The sequence below is a fragment of the Melanerpes formicivorus genome, unplaced genomic scaffold (genome assembly GCF_026170545.1).
Source record: "Melanerpes formicivorus ecotype bairdi unplaced genomic scaffold, bMelFor1.0.p_v2 SCAF_62, whole genome shotgun sequence".
Taxonomy (NCBI): domain Eukaryota; kingdom Metazoa; phylum Chordata; class Aves; order Piciformes; family Picidae; genus Melanerpes; species Melanerpes formicivorus.
In genome coordinates, this window is record NW_027142414.1 from 1,570,814 (window position 1) to 1,585,432 (window position 14,619).

Consider the following 14,619-nt stretch of genomic DNA (forward strand, 5'->3'; position numbering starts at 1 on the left):
CGGCACAGGGCTGAGGTTTGAACTCTGCTCAGCTTTGGATACATGTTCTCAGGGCTGTAATTTAAGTGCAGTCTTGCTGGTGTCAGTGTGGAGCCTAAATCAGTGCTAAGAAACTGGTAGAGAATTAAAAAACAAACTTTGCCTGCCTGATAACAAGTATTACTCTTGGCCCTGATGAAAAATTGCAGGATCAAAGCATTTTAGAATCTGTATTCTGCTGTTTTGTCACCACCTGGCCTCCCCAGCTCAGAAGAAGAGCTTTTCTGGAGCGTATTTCTGAGCTGCTTTCATGCCATTTATGACACAATTCTGATTCTGAGTTTCCTGAGGATAAGGAGTGCTGATAGAGGGAGGTGGATGAGGGAGGTGCTAACCTGTGGCATAAAAGACTTCATTCCATTCATCTTAACATCTCTCTGAGACAAGGTAAACATGCAGAAGCAACAGAAAGTAATCCAAATGTCATGACTAGCTGAGCTCAGAGGGCCTGGTGCTCAGCTGCTTCCTCCCTCAGCTGCTGTTGTCTGTGTTGGTGTAGTGTCACATGGTGAGGGGGTCCTGCCTTCCATGTGCCCTGGCACGATTCTCCTGCACGCACTTCTTTCTTTTGTGCTTTTGAGCATGCTCGTGTATGGGAAATTCATCACCTGCTCTCTCTCACATTTGCTTCCCAGAGTACCCCAGTCCTCAAAATTTTAGCATGGAGGTATTTCTTTCTCCACCCACTTTCCGTCTATCCCACCCAGGTAGACAGGATGAGCAGAAAGAATCCTTGCCTTGATAAGATTGATAAATGAGGTTGGAACAGAGTTCTTCTCTTCTGGAGTCCATATGGAGATGAACCCAACTTCAATCTCCTAGCTGACTCAAAAAAACCCCAAACAAGACAAAACCAAAACCCCAAACCACCTGGCAAATGCCTCAGTAGTTTTAAAGATTCCAAAGGTAAAAGATATGGTCAATTGGCATTCTTTTACAGCCTGGAGAGATATTTACTTCACACACCAAAAAAAAAAAACCACAATGAACATTAGAAATCTGTTAAATTATTGGAAGAGTCATTTAACTTTCCAGTGCTACCACAATTCACCAGCACTGCACTGAGTCTCATACAGATTCTCAACACTATGCCCTAGAACCTGCAAAACTTCAGTGAGAGTAAGAAGGAAAACCAGGAGACTACCCTTGTAGTGATCAAGGAGCTGGCAGATTACAGGCTAACATCAGCCAGGTTATTGTAGAGGTTCCACCCTTAAAAATAGGTGTGTGCTTCAGTGCCATGAAAAAACATACTGAAGCTCAAATGGGCTTTACTGCCTCTTTATTACATCTTGCACTTCACTGCATTCCTCTTCTGGGTTTTTCATAACAATACTGGTGTATGGCCAACAACCTCTTCCCGTGGTGGAATAACATCAGGGCATGAAGCTCTGGCTGGCTAGTAGGATCAGATAGATGGGCACTGGGGAGGGAGGAGGGTTTGGCAGTGATGGGGAAATAACCAGAACTGCTAACAGCTCTTTAGGAAAACAAAGAAGTGCAGCCAGGACCCACACAATTTAATACACTCTTAAGAGAAAAGGTCTGCACAGAGTATGGAGTATAAAGAACGAAGTGGTGGGCTCTAGGTGGATCTAATGGCAAAAGACTTGCAATACAAGGCTTTTTGTTCAAGGGTAAGTGAACATTCTGCAAACAGCTTCCAAGATGAAAAGCCTAACAGGACACTTGCTAATGAGGTTTCTGTTTCACTCAGGCATATGTATAATTAGCTTTCATAAGAGGCTGAGCCTCCTTTTTGTTAACATAATCCAGAAGTACACCCCAAGTTATACTAATAGCAATGTGTCTCCACATCTTAACAAGTGTGAATACTTTGCCCAAAGCAGCAACTGTGCTGACAGTAGTATGAGTGTAAAATTGCCTTGTGCTTTGGTGTGAATCCTTTCAAACCCAATGACTTTTAATTTTTACCCTCATAATCACTGTGACTCACACTTACTTCTTCCCACTACCCTCATATCCAGGCTGCATTTGGGAAGCTGGGGAAGTGGTATTCTATCTCATTTTAGGGTAACTGCACAGACTCTCTCAACCTGTGGCTGCTATTCCAGCAGGTTTAGAGGCATGAGTGTGCTCAGCTGTGGCTTTTGAGTCTTTCTTTGGGGCTGCCCTGAATTTGCCTTTGGATGAAGATTTGGGGGTGTCAGCATAGTAGTTTTCTACTATGCTCTTCCACTGCTGCAGGTTCTCAGCATTTAAGGCCTTGAAGCAGTGGGTAATTCTCTGATTACGATTATCCAAACGATCCATTAAACACAATGTTAAAAACCCCAGCTCTCTAAATTCTACAAGCTGTAACGATTAATCTCACAGCACACACACCACACCCACACCCCCACGCTCACCAGCTCACCCCCACACCCACATCCCCACACCCACATCCACTCCCCCTATTCTTCTTCACTAATTCTGTGACAAAAAGTGAAAGACATTCAGACCTGCTGCAGGAGCACTGACTTAAAAAAGAACCACTAACATTAATTTGGTCCCTGAAAGTAATTGGCTCCTGTTTGGAAATAGAAAATTATTCTTTACTGACAGTGTGAGTAATCATTTCTACAAACTGTCTCCAAGAAGGGATACACTCCCTGATGGAAGCTGTGGCAGACAGATCCCGTGACAGTTCTGTTGTGCATGCCAATATTGTTCAAAAGAGGACACTGATCTTCTGAAACTTGTCTGAGGACAAGACAAGTAGATGCAGAGGCAAATAATCAAAGCAATCAAACATCTCTCTCTGAACAGTTGTCAAGACCACCAATATACACATCCTGTGCCATGGGTTTGTGGTGGTGCACATGATATGCAGGTGCCATAGCAACAAGATATTAATCATCAACTGTTACAGGCACATGCTGTGGTAAGTCTTCAGAGGTACAAGTTGTAGGCTGTATCTGGTATACCCAACAAGCCCCAACGGTACCAGTTTCAGCACTACCTCCACCAGCATTGCATAGTTGAATTTATTATGGCTATCTTCCTCCAAAAGATCCAAATGTTGGGCCTGGTGTATGAATGCCTGGACATGAAGAACAACTTCTCTTCTAGTTCCATGCCCCTTTCTCTTTGTAGTTTTCAGTTAAACACCCTGGGCAAGTTCTTTGCTGGTGAGACACCACTGACTAAAGTGGCATGGTGCCAGTGCAGTGTTTGGCACTGCATCCTCAGAATGATGGCAGAGGTTTTCAGAAGAGCTCAAGTGAGAGGGTTGGGGGCCCTTACACTTGGACAGTAGTCTTCTCATGGCTCACAGCAACTCTGGAATCTCACCGATGCCCAAGGCAAGGACTTCCTGCTTGCCAGCAACCTGGAGAGAATTAAGAGACAATTTAGCGGCACAAAACTTTGTTTCATCATTCTGTTTTATTTAGCTAGATTTTTCTCTGAAGATGACACACCAGTAAAGTGCACCTATGCCAACTGGAGTACCAGGCCCAGTATGCAAAAGAGTGAGGCATGCACTTTCAACAGTGAAGGTGATTCACCATTGGAACAAAGACATTTATTCTCTCTCTTGGTGATGTCTTTAAACTGGGGCTGGATGTGCTCCATCCACCTGGATGATGCTTTGCTAGGGTTTTTGGTTGCAGAACAGCCCAGTGCAATATAATGGTTGTGGTACACAGGCCAGGCTATGGCATCTCTTCTGGGCTTGGTTATTGCACTAAGACAGTTGCTATCTGCAAAGGAAGTATACACCCCTACAGAGGAGAGCCTGGCTATGGCAATATTGGTCAAAGCATGTTGCACATTGCAAGGTTATGAACAACTAAGACCATAAAGGCGCTAAAGGGCTCAGTTACTGGGAAATTCCAACCCTCTCTGGAACATCAGTTGGTGTTAAGATGCTGTTGGTGTCAAGGCCTCAGAGGTGTTGGATGATGGTAGGCTTCCAATGTAACTAGTAGAATGTTAACCAGTAGAAAAAGAAACATATTTTCATTGTGGAAATGATCATTTATATAGCAGAGAGACCCTGGAATACGTGGGTGTGGAAAAGACGCCAAAGACATCCATGTTTAAAGTACAAGTCATAAAGAATACATGGAGGCATCAAACAAAATAGGTCAGATGCAAAAAAAACTCCCTTATGAAATTGGAGAAGGGAATGTAGGCAAGTGGGATATTATTATCTGGACTGGAATTTAATCAAGACTTAACTATGAGGTGATGTGGTACTTCAGTGGTGGGATCAACGCCTCCACAAAACTGTACTAGATTCTGCCTGTCTTTTTGCAGATGTCAGGTGTGCACTGGTATAACTTGTCCAACCTCAAGAGAGTTGATACTGATGTACACAAGGACACTTATTCAGATTTCCTAGTTCTCTCTCTCCTCTCCCCCTCAGGGTGTCTCTGCTCATGTCATGTGGAATGGCAGAAGTTCAGGTGGGGATCAGAGAGACTTTGAAATGGAAAATCAGAGGATAACTGCAAGGCCATATTGAAGAAGAGCTGGAAAATCTTAGGACCAGGATGGCAGAGTGGTGAAGGTGAGGGCTAAGGTATATTGGTAAGCTTACATGGGGTATTGAGTTTGAAGCTCCAGAGATCTGCAAGCCAAGAATAATGAATACTGGCAGAACTCTGTGTGAATAAAAAATGTCTTATCCTGCATAAGCTAATGACAAAATGTTATGTCCTGGCATTTTTTAGCATTTTTTTTTCCTAAAGAAAAGAAACATTAAAGCAACCACTATAGCTAAACACCCTGCTTTGCTCTGATAAGATGCCAGAATTATATGACTTCTACTGTGTAACAAGGCTCTTTGTGTGGGCGTAGCAGCCTCTCCCCATACCTAGCGGATACACTCTAGGGAATTTTCACAAGTGTAAGTATTGCCTCTTGTAATGTCACTGAGTAGAGAAAGTTAAATATGATGCATGAAGAAATTGCATGTCTTATGTGTTTCCATAAGAGCACCACAAAACAGTCCCACAAAAAAGGTTATTACCACAATTACGTGCACAGCATTGATCTCCTATGCATATTATTTTGCAGAGTGCTGGGCATATTATTTTGCAAAGCATTGGGCCTCTGCCCTGCCCTCCACCAAATTCATGTTGCAATTAAAAAATTAAGGACTCAGTGCAAATGCAAGTCAGTCTGTTTCACAAGATCCCTCTGCCACTCAGGCAGATAGAGGCTTGGTATTGTTTTCCATCTCCACTGCTCAGAGTCTACAGCTGACTGCCATTACACTGCCACAGTAGTGCTCTCTCTTTAGCTCCTAATTGGACAGACATGCCTGCAGAGACCAGGCCCTTCCAGTAGATGTGTCACCATTCTAACTCTGCTCCTGCTCCGCAGATGCACCCACTTGCCTGTTGTGTGATGTATCACTCACTTTCTACTCAAGATTCCCATTTTAGAGTGCCCGGTTATATTTGGACCTACTGGGAAACACTTGCAGTCTAGAAGGGCTTGTCCCAAAGAGATATAAAACTTGAGCTGGGGATTATAAGGCTTGTTGTCACAAGAGATGTCAAACTTGATCTTGGAACGGTTTTCCAGGTGCACCATACGTAGTACCGAAGACCCTAAGCACATCACCTCTGCGACGACATCTCTAGGCTTTGCTGGGCAATGTAGAGCAACAGATTGTAGAGCTGCTTCTGGAGTTGGGAAGGTGAGGGCAGATAGTGTCTGTGGTTGCATGTCATCCAAGCTTTGAGCTTGGTGACAAGAGGACCTACGCTTCCCGAGACAAGAACTTGTTTCTTCAACAGCCTTGACCCAAGAGCGCCGCACCGAAAGAGAGCGGTACGTGGACCAGCTTCCCACGCCAGATGTGCTTAACACATTTGCGCGACCCGTCTGAGCGGCTCTGCTGTCTCGGCCTCCGCGGGGGCCAGTCCCGGGGCTGCCTGGCAGCCGCGCAGCCCGTCAGCTGCCGAGGGCAGGGGACGGTGCCCGCCTCTATCACCCCTCGCCGGCAGCACCGCACCGCCCGGGGCCAACCTGCGCCTCCCGCCTCCCGCCCGGCAGCGGCGGCGGGGCTGGGCGGGGCGGACAGGGCTGCCCCCTCGTCATTGGCTGCGGCCCGCAGAGACCGCGCTGCGATAGGTGAGCGCCGCAGTCAGTGGCGCTCGGCCCCGCCCCGCCGCGGCTTTATAACGGGCATCCCCATGGCCGAGGCGGGTAACCTGCCGCGACGGGAGCGGGCAGAGCCAGGCTGACGGACACGCTGCTGCCGGGCTGAGGGGTCAGCCGCCCGGGAGAGCCGCTGCCGGTGGCCGTGGAGTCCCGCCGCTATCCCCCTGCCCTCCCCCGAGGGACGATGGTGCCGCGGGCCTGGCGCAGCGCGGGGGCTCGCCCGTTCCTGCTGGCGCTGCTGCTGCTGGTATATCTGCCTCAGGGTCGCGGCCACCGAGCCACGGGGCCCCGGGTAAGTTGAGCCGCCGCCCCGGCGGCGGGGCTGCCCTTCTCCTGCTCACCCCGCCAGGCAGGTTGGCCTTCTCCCGGCCCGCGATCTCCACGCCGCAGGTGAAGCCCCGGCGGTGGGCGCTGGGGAGCCCCGGCCGCCCCCCAGTGCCTCCCGCTGGGCTCCCGCGGGCGCGGATCCTCCCAGGGGCCTCCCCGCTTGTTGGAAGCCGGGAACCGGCTGGACGCACGAAGTGTGCACATTGGTATTAACTGGTTGGTATTTATTGCAGGGAAAAAAAAAAAAAAAGGGGGCAGGGGGGAGGTTGGCAGGCAGGGGTTTTATTGTGCTCCTCTTGCATTTAATGTAGCCCCTGTTCCCAGCACATAGCTTTAGGACTTTCGGTTGTTTCTTTTCTTTTCTTTTCTTTTTTTTTTTTTTTTTCTTCTTCTCCTGTTCCCAAGTAGGGATTAAATGAATCCCTGCAATAAAGCTCAATGCCCTCAGCCCAGACTTCGCCCCGTAGGAGTCTAGCTCTGTGTTTTTAATCTGACAATGTTTGACTCTTGCTGGGGCTGTTAATTTCACTTACCAAACTATTACATTGCTCTGGGGGAGAACCCAACATCTTTTCTAAATATGGTCCTCCCTGTGAGCTAATGTTACGGCTGCAGCACCACTACGGAGTAGCAGCAGAGCTTTAAATTACAAAACTGCAAAACAGTAGCTGTTCTTCAGCCAATGCTGCGCTGAAGGCACAGCTCTGGGGAAGTGGAAAAACTTGATCTCTCTGCAGGCGTGTTGGATGCGTTGACCATGTGCATTCTTGACTGATCAGTCTAAAATGCTATGAAATGTGGTACCTAATTAACTTACACCATGGTTAGGCAAGAGCAGGAGTCTTTGGAATCCCTGCTCAGCCCAAGTATAACAATAAGGGGCTTCAGTGCAATGTTCTTTTTTAGTAGAAGTGCTGTTTGAGTGAGATGACTACTAAATGCCTCACAGAGATATGGAAATTATACTGGAGGCACTGGTGTCCTTCTGTTCAGCTGTGCTGTGTAGCCTCTTTTATGGCCAGATGTGTAACAGCGACTGTTAGAATGTGGCAGATCAGAACTAGTGTGTGCCATAAATTCTTGGAAACCTGCTTTAAATGATGGGGAAACATAAGAGTGCCTATGCATATATCTGTATTGCCTGACATCGAGCATAAACTTCCAAACTGGAGTGGTGCCAAATAGAGAGGAGCTTTGAGGTGATATGCAAGAGTCTCGCTGGATGACTAGGGCCCTTCATCAGCACTGGTATCTAAGTGCTTTGATTAAGAGCAAGTGAAACAAAGAACCAAATAAAAAATTCCTGAGGGTAGTGAATAATTGCACAAGGAGCCTGTCTATCAAACAGGCTCTATACGTGCCATTTTTATATACTGCACTTCACCAGACATTTTAACTGCTCCCTGTGCTGTGCTGTCTTTGGAATACCAGCTACTTCAGGAGAGTGGAAAGCCCTGTACAAAGGACTACTGATTTACTTTTTTGCTTGGAGTAAGTGAACCAACTTTGCTGTTTCTCTGACTTTGCTGTTTTCCCCTTCATGACTGGGGAGCAGTACGTCTCACCTATGTCTTCAGTTCTGTAGAAAGATGTGCTTTAAAGTTTTTAACTTACAAGCTCTTAACTGGAAGGCTGTGAGCTTCTGAGGAGCCTGTTTTCTCACCCTTCTGAGTGACATGCTTAGGCCCACGTGAGGCTGGAGAGTTTAGCATATTTGTTTGTAGCCACGTTGATCAATATCATAAGCCCCAGAGCTTCAGCTCCCCTGGTGATTAGATATTGCCTGTAAAGTTGTCATTAGTATAAAGGTGCCACGTTTTAGACTCCAATGTACACAAGAAGCTTCTTTAATTTATTTAAACTATGATTACTCAGTTATACCAGTGGTTTTTATGCTGACTTGTGATCAGGAGCATATTTCTGTCAGGAACACACCCTGGATGAGGGGGTAGGGGTGTGTCATTGCAGTTCTGGGGTCTGAGCCTATAGATGGTTACCCGTTCATGCTCTGTTCTGTATGGTAAGCGTTAGAACTAAGCTGTTTGGGAGATTAAATGCTTTTAAAGGTGAGCAGTAGGTTTGAATCCTACTCAGTGAGTTTAAATGAGCGGCAGTAATGCATGAAGCAAGCTCTTGATCTTTCTCCTTGTGTTTCCCTTGCTACTGTGGTGGTGTTGCTAAGCTGGGCAGCCGGGACTGCCTCTGAATGTATAAATAGAGGAGTATGGCTTGCTGCTTGTTTGCAGAAAATGATGAAACACTGATTTCTCTTCAGTAGTCTTAGGTTATCTACATCTATTATGCCAATAAGGGATCCAACTTCTGGATGAAGTGAGTTATGTTTGTTTGAATACCAAAGTAAATAACAAGTGCATCTACTATCAACTGGCCTACTGAGGTACTGTGGGCTCTCAGATGATGTACAAAGCTTGCTGTTTCCTGTTACAGTAATACTGTGGGCAGTTACATGAATCCTTTACACTTGGGGAGCATCAATGACCTGTAGGAAACATCTGGCTTTTGTACATATGCTGTGGCCCACTGAAACTAAATAACAACTGTCCCAAGTGAAATGATCTCTTGGATGTTCTAGAAATAACTTGGAAGCCCAAGGCTGTTGTGTGACTTGTTTCCTCACTTGACAGACTCTAGATGATCTGCTGTGTTATGCAGTTGTTCGGTTGCTTCTGCTGTTGTAGCTGTGAGGAGCACTATGCTTAGCAAATGTTTGAAAAGTGTTGCCTTCTGGAAAAAGACAATCAGGCTTTGCTTTCCAGTCACATTCTCTCTGCTGGCATGACATCTGGAGTTGTGTGACAAGTGCTGTTTTTCCCCCTCTTTGACCCCAAAGGGATAGATGGGAAGCTTGACTTGGGCTGGCTCCTGCATCTCTTACCATGTGTTGTATTTGAGCAGTACTGTTTATAGCAGATTGAATAGATTGTGCAACTGAGCTCTGTTTTCCCTCATCTGGACAACAAATTGTGACCTTTGTCTTCCTAGCTCAAAGATAGGTCTATGGAGGCCCCCTACTTTTTTAGTATGATGTGTGACTGTTACCAGCTTGCTCCACTTATGGCAGAGAACTAACTTTCTTCCTAGTTTTGTGCATGGAAACATGCCTTATTCCTCCTTGAGAGGCACTCCAGTTGGAGATGAGGGAGCCTTCCAGTTCAGTGCTATTGGGAAAGTAGTAGATAGTAAAACTATGAAGATCCCCACAGATCCAGATGCATAAATTGGAGTGCCACAGAGCAGTGTGCATTCCCTTCTGCAGCTGGCTACTAGTTAGAACTCCAAATAAGAACCCTGGTAAAAAGTGCTGAAAAGGATCCTGTAGCTTTGCCATCCCCTCTGGAGGAGCAAGCAGCATCGCAGCTTGTGCTATATATCTGCAGTGTGTTCTCACTGCAGCCCTGCTGGGAGGGTTCCACAAAGCAGGTGTCTCTACACATGCTCCACTAAAATTTGTGTGGCTGTTCTTTGTGGTGGGGAACAAAAACCAGAAAAGGGCATGTGAAAAAAATATAAAGCAAAGGGCTCCATGTGGAGTAGATGTAGAACAGAGGAGTGAAACTTAGTTTTTCAATGACTGACTCGTGTGTCTTTGAACTACTGAAAAGTCTACGCTGACAAGCAACAACAGAAGGACTTCAGTGTCTTAGTTTTCCTTACTGATGGAGAGACTCATTTTAAGGAAGGAGTAAGCACCCCTCACAGGACAGACTTGCTGCTCAATGGCAAATACTTTTGGCTACAGGTGCTCTGCTTTGGTTGGGTGAAATATTCTTGCCTATGTGGGAGCTTTAATTTTATATGGAGGTGTACTAATTATTTGTGCTTCTCCTTGTTCTTATTTAGATCTTAGACAGCTGAATTCCCTGATGTGTATGAAAGTGAGTGGTCTGCCTTGCTTTTTATACATTATGCAACCGTGCTGAGGATCAGGATTAGTTCTTGTAGGAGGATATTGAAACATCACATTCCAATGCATTAGTGTGGGAACAGCAGGTCATGTTCTAGAAAGGAAAACACTGTAGCATCTGACTTGCTCTGTGTGGTCTTGGAGTTTGTGTTTTAGCTGCCTGAGCTGGCTATGAGAGTAGCCATGTCGGTGACCTCTGCTGAGGAAAGGTTTCTGGCCACCAGGAGATTTGACGCAGGAAAAAGAAGCTGCTCGTGTACTTCTGCTGGTGGCGGCGGCGGCAAGCTTTGTAGCTGGTGGAACATGTACAGTGATAACCTCTTGGACTAGTTTTCAAGTTTCTAGCAGTAGTCATGTGCTAAGGTAATCTCCACTGCCATCACTGCAGAGCAGATGCTGTCTTGGCTTCTTTCATTTCCAGATGGCCTGAAGCAATTGGTAAGATGACTGTAAACTTCATTTCGGTGCTGTAGTAGCTCTGAAATATTAATACTGCTGTTTAAATATCTCAGATGTTCTTATCCTGCCATCTCGAGCTAATTGTGACATTACTATGTCAAAAAAAACAACCCTAAACAAACAAACCCCCATTTGTCTGCTTCTTGGCTGCTGAATTCCCAGTTCTGGGGCTGGCACATCTGACAGAGCAGTTAAGTGTTACACAATAAACTTCAGGCTCACGTTGAAAGCTAAACAGAGGCAATACAGGTGAAACTGAGGCTAATCCCTGAAGGCTGCTGTGCTGACTGTCACACATAGCCTGCTGTGTGACAGCCTGATGGCTTCCTGTCAGAACTCCCCAGCAGCTGCCACACACAAGCTCTCTGATGCTGGCACCATTGTCCAGGGATTTTGTGGCACAGCAGATCTTTCACCAAGCTTGGTGTGTAGTCATGGTAGTTTACTGTTGTGTCATCAAGTGAAACTCTGGCAGAGAAGCAGATGTGGTACCTTGCATCTTAAACTAGGAAGACCTTTTTATTGGTGGTGGTTGTTGCAAGCTTAACTACTGTTGCTGCACTGGTAGGACTCTAAGCTTCCTGTGCTTCTTTGAGCTCTTCCATTTGTGAGGCTCTTGCCCTAACACTGAGGGCTGCCTCTGCTGTAGGTGAATTGCTTCTGCACTGGAGCTTTCTGGGTAAGGCCAGTGTAAGATGCTTGCTTTCACAGAGAAGTTACTAGGATGTGACTCTCACATGAGGAGTTAAGGTGTGCATTCAGCAGCTTACACCTGAGCCTGTGAAGCTTTCTGTGTGGTGGCTTTACTGCCTGTAGGAGAAAGTATTTTGGCACTGAAGCCCTTCTGGTGATGACTGAGAGTGCAACTGCCTTTTTTTCTTTCTTTTTTGTTTTAATCATTGTAGCTATTGGAGAATAACAAGAGGAGATCACAGCCAGTCACACCAGAGTGTAAAGCTTGAAAACAACCACCCACCATACAAAGGAGCTCTTTGTATGTGACTTCATGTAGGCTATCAGCAGCTCTTCAGCCTGAGAGCAGTCTGGTCCCTCAGGATGAGGCCTTCCCTTGAAATCAGGCTTATGGCTCCTGTCCTGGATGGCTTTTCTCCCTATCACACTAGTCTCCTGATGCAACTTAGACCCCTGTGGGATGCTGTGGTAACACTGTAGACAGCATCAGTCATATTCATGGGCATTTTTAAGAATCATCTGCTCCATTGCCCTGTGCAGCAGGCCTACCCACTCACAAATGCTATTCCTTGTGGAATTAAGGAGACAAATTTAGTTATGACCTCCTCCAAGAACTGCTCTGAGGAAAGCCTGCACTACCTGAGTACGTGTATGACCTGCATGCTGTAAGCACAGTTCCTACAGCGTGGGGAGGAGTGATGGAGCAAACAGACTTTGGCTTATAAAAGGATACATGCTGTTCTGTGTCCCTTTGAGGGTAGCTTTCAGACTGACCTGGGCTGGATGATTCTAGGGTGCCTGAAGCACCCTGGAGTAGCAGTCTTAGTGGAAGGCTGTCCTGTCAGATGTTCATATGCTGGCCTCTCTGGGGCAGTTGTGCTTCTCTCCTTAGAGCAGTGACTTAGAAGCCTCTGTAAGTCTTCAACTGCCTGCACTGTTGGACCTCCCTGCCAGTTTCCCAGCTGTAGCCTGCTTGGGAGATCATACCTGTGTGTTGGGTTTGTGCATTCTTGCCTCCCACTGGCTTGTGGCTGAACCAGCTGCTCTTGAGAGCCCCCTGACAGGTGTTCACATTTGGAGTGGCATGTAGCTGTGCACGGAAGTGAGTGGTAGGTGAGAAATGAGAGCAAACTCAGACCTTGAGGGGAAGCACCTGTGTCTAAAGATGGGAAAATAACACTAGTTACCATAGGAATGGAGGTTTCATGGTTAGAAGTTGGCTCAGGGTTTAGTCAGAGTCTGGCAGCAAAACCTAGACAAACTACCCATCAGTGCTGCTGGCAGACTCATCCCTGCAGGTGGAAGAAACCATACAGAAACTGGTGTGTGTAGGCAGGTAGCCTGCTCTGCCGTGGACACCCAGAATCCTCTCCTGAGATGGAGATAGAGTTCTTGATGAGAAGCTGCTGCCTCTGGATAAAGAACATTCATGTGAGCAGAACAGTAGTATGCAGGTAAGTGCCATAGAGTACCAAACTGCACCACCTCCCTGGGCAGCTCATTCCAATGACTCTCTTGGTGAAGAACTTTCTCTTCACCTCGAGCCTAAACTTCCCCTGGCACAGCTTGAGACTGTGTCCTCTTGTTCTGGTGCTGGTTGCTAGAGAGAAGAGACCAACCCCTTTCTGGCTACAACCACCTTTCAGGTAGCTGTAGAGAGCAATGAGGTCTCCCCTGAGCCTCCTCTTCTCCAGGCTAAACAATCCCAGCTCCCTCAGCCTCTCCTCATAGGGCTTGTGCTCAAGGCCTCTCCCCAGCCTTGTTGCCCTTCTCTGGACACGTTCAAGTGTCTTGATGTCCTTCCTAAACTGAGGGGCCCAGAACTGGACACAGATTATATTTGATCCACTGCTGAAAGAGCATTTGCCTAACAATTTTCCCTGTTCTGAGTCTTGTGACAAAGTGAAATAATATCATTTCACCCTCCTTAGAGTGGAAGCTGCCTGCTCTTCCTTGACAGTGAGATGTTTGATTCAAGCTGAGGTTGAGGGTCTGGGGAAGTTAAGGGCTTTCTCCTGGGTGAGATTCTGATAGAAAAAGAATCATAGGGAGTGAAGGTGCGTAGGAATAAGGAAAATGGGGGAGTAGGACAGATCAACTAACTTGCTTTTCTGAGAATTTTCCTGGCTGCTGGTCCAGTTAATGATAATTGGAATCATATCCAGAGGGAAGTGCTGATCCTCGAATAGGGAGGAGAGGTTCCAAACACTTAGTGGACAGATTCTGTTTCTGAGTTTCTCTTGGCTACCAGTCCTCTGTTCCCATTAGCTAGGTCACAGACCAGAAGGAATGTGGAAAATGTTATCCATCCTTGTTCTCTACCCTGTTCCATGACTGAGATCAATCACTTAAATTGCATGCTGAAGCCATACTCTGCCTTCTAATGAGAAAGGTCCACTGTCTTAGTTGCTGCACTGAAGCTTGTTGTGGTGCATGGAGTACTGCACATACTATGCTGTTGTGGAGTTCCAGAATACTGGGTTAGGAGCTGTTTATTTCTAAAAATGAGATCATCTGATCCTTCAGTTCTAATTCTAATACTTTAGCTCAGTAAATTAAACCATTCTGATATACAGCCTTAATGTAAAGGTAACTAACTACCTTTTGTTCTGTGGCCACTGTGAAACTGAGCAGACTGATGGCTGCTTCTCGGGCTGCAGAAGCAGCGGTGTGGCTCCCTCCCTACAGAGGGGGAGTGAACTAGGAATCAATTAGATAAGGAAGCATCCTGAAATGAAAACACCTGGTAAATAAAGGTGGTGGTATCCTTTAATGTACAGCAGAGACATGCCTAGGAAAGATGTCCAGATGTACACTATCTCAAGATCTTGCTTCTGTGTGTACCAGCTACACACTAGTCAGAAGCAGATGGGATGATAATCTTTTGTTGCAGCATAGATTGGTGTAGCATGAAGATTAAAGAGCCTACTGTAGCTGATACATCAAACCATTTCCCTTCCCATTTCTTTGAAGCAGATTTACATGCAGTCTGCACTTAGGCTTAAACAAATACTCGGTGGAATGATGTAAAAGTTAAGGACTAAAAAGCTCTTGGG

The 14,619-nt window shown here is 46.3% G+C and overlaps 1 protein-coding gene across 8 annotated transcripts in view; it reads left to right on the forward strand.

The window, feature by feature from the left end:
• The window catches only part of SMOC1 (SPARC related modular calcium binding 1), a 184,094-nt gene that overhangs the window by 25,943 nt on the left and 143,532 nt on the right, over positions 1 to 14,619 (forward strand). For 5 of the 8 annotated variants that reach the window (XM_068162116.1, XM_068162118.1, XM_068162117.1 and 2 more), the window contains one exon: positions 4,412 to 4,555. Coding sequence is in view for 3 of the 8 variants with exons in the window: in XM_068162112.1 (XP_068018213.1) it covers positions 6,344 to 6,451 (108 nt within the window). In the remaining 5 variants the exon portion in view is untranslated. Of the gene's footprint in view, positions 1 to 4,411; positions 4,556 to 6,201; positions 6,452 to 14,619 lie in introns of those variants that run through there. The other 3 variants (XM_068162112.1, XM_068162111.1, XM_068162113.1) reach the window with 3 other exon arrangements.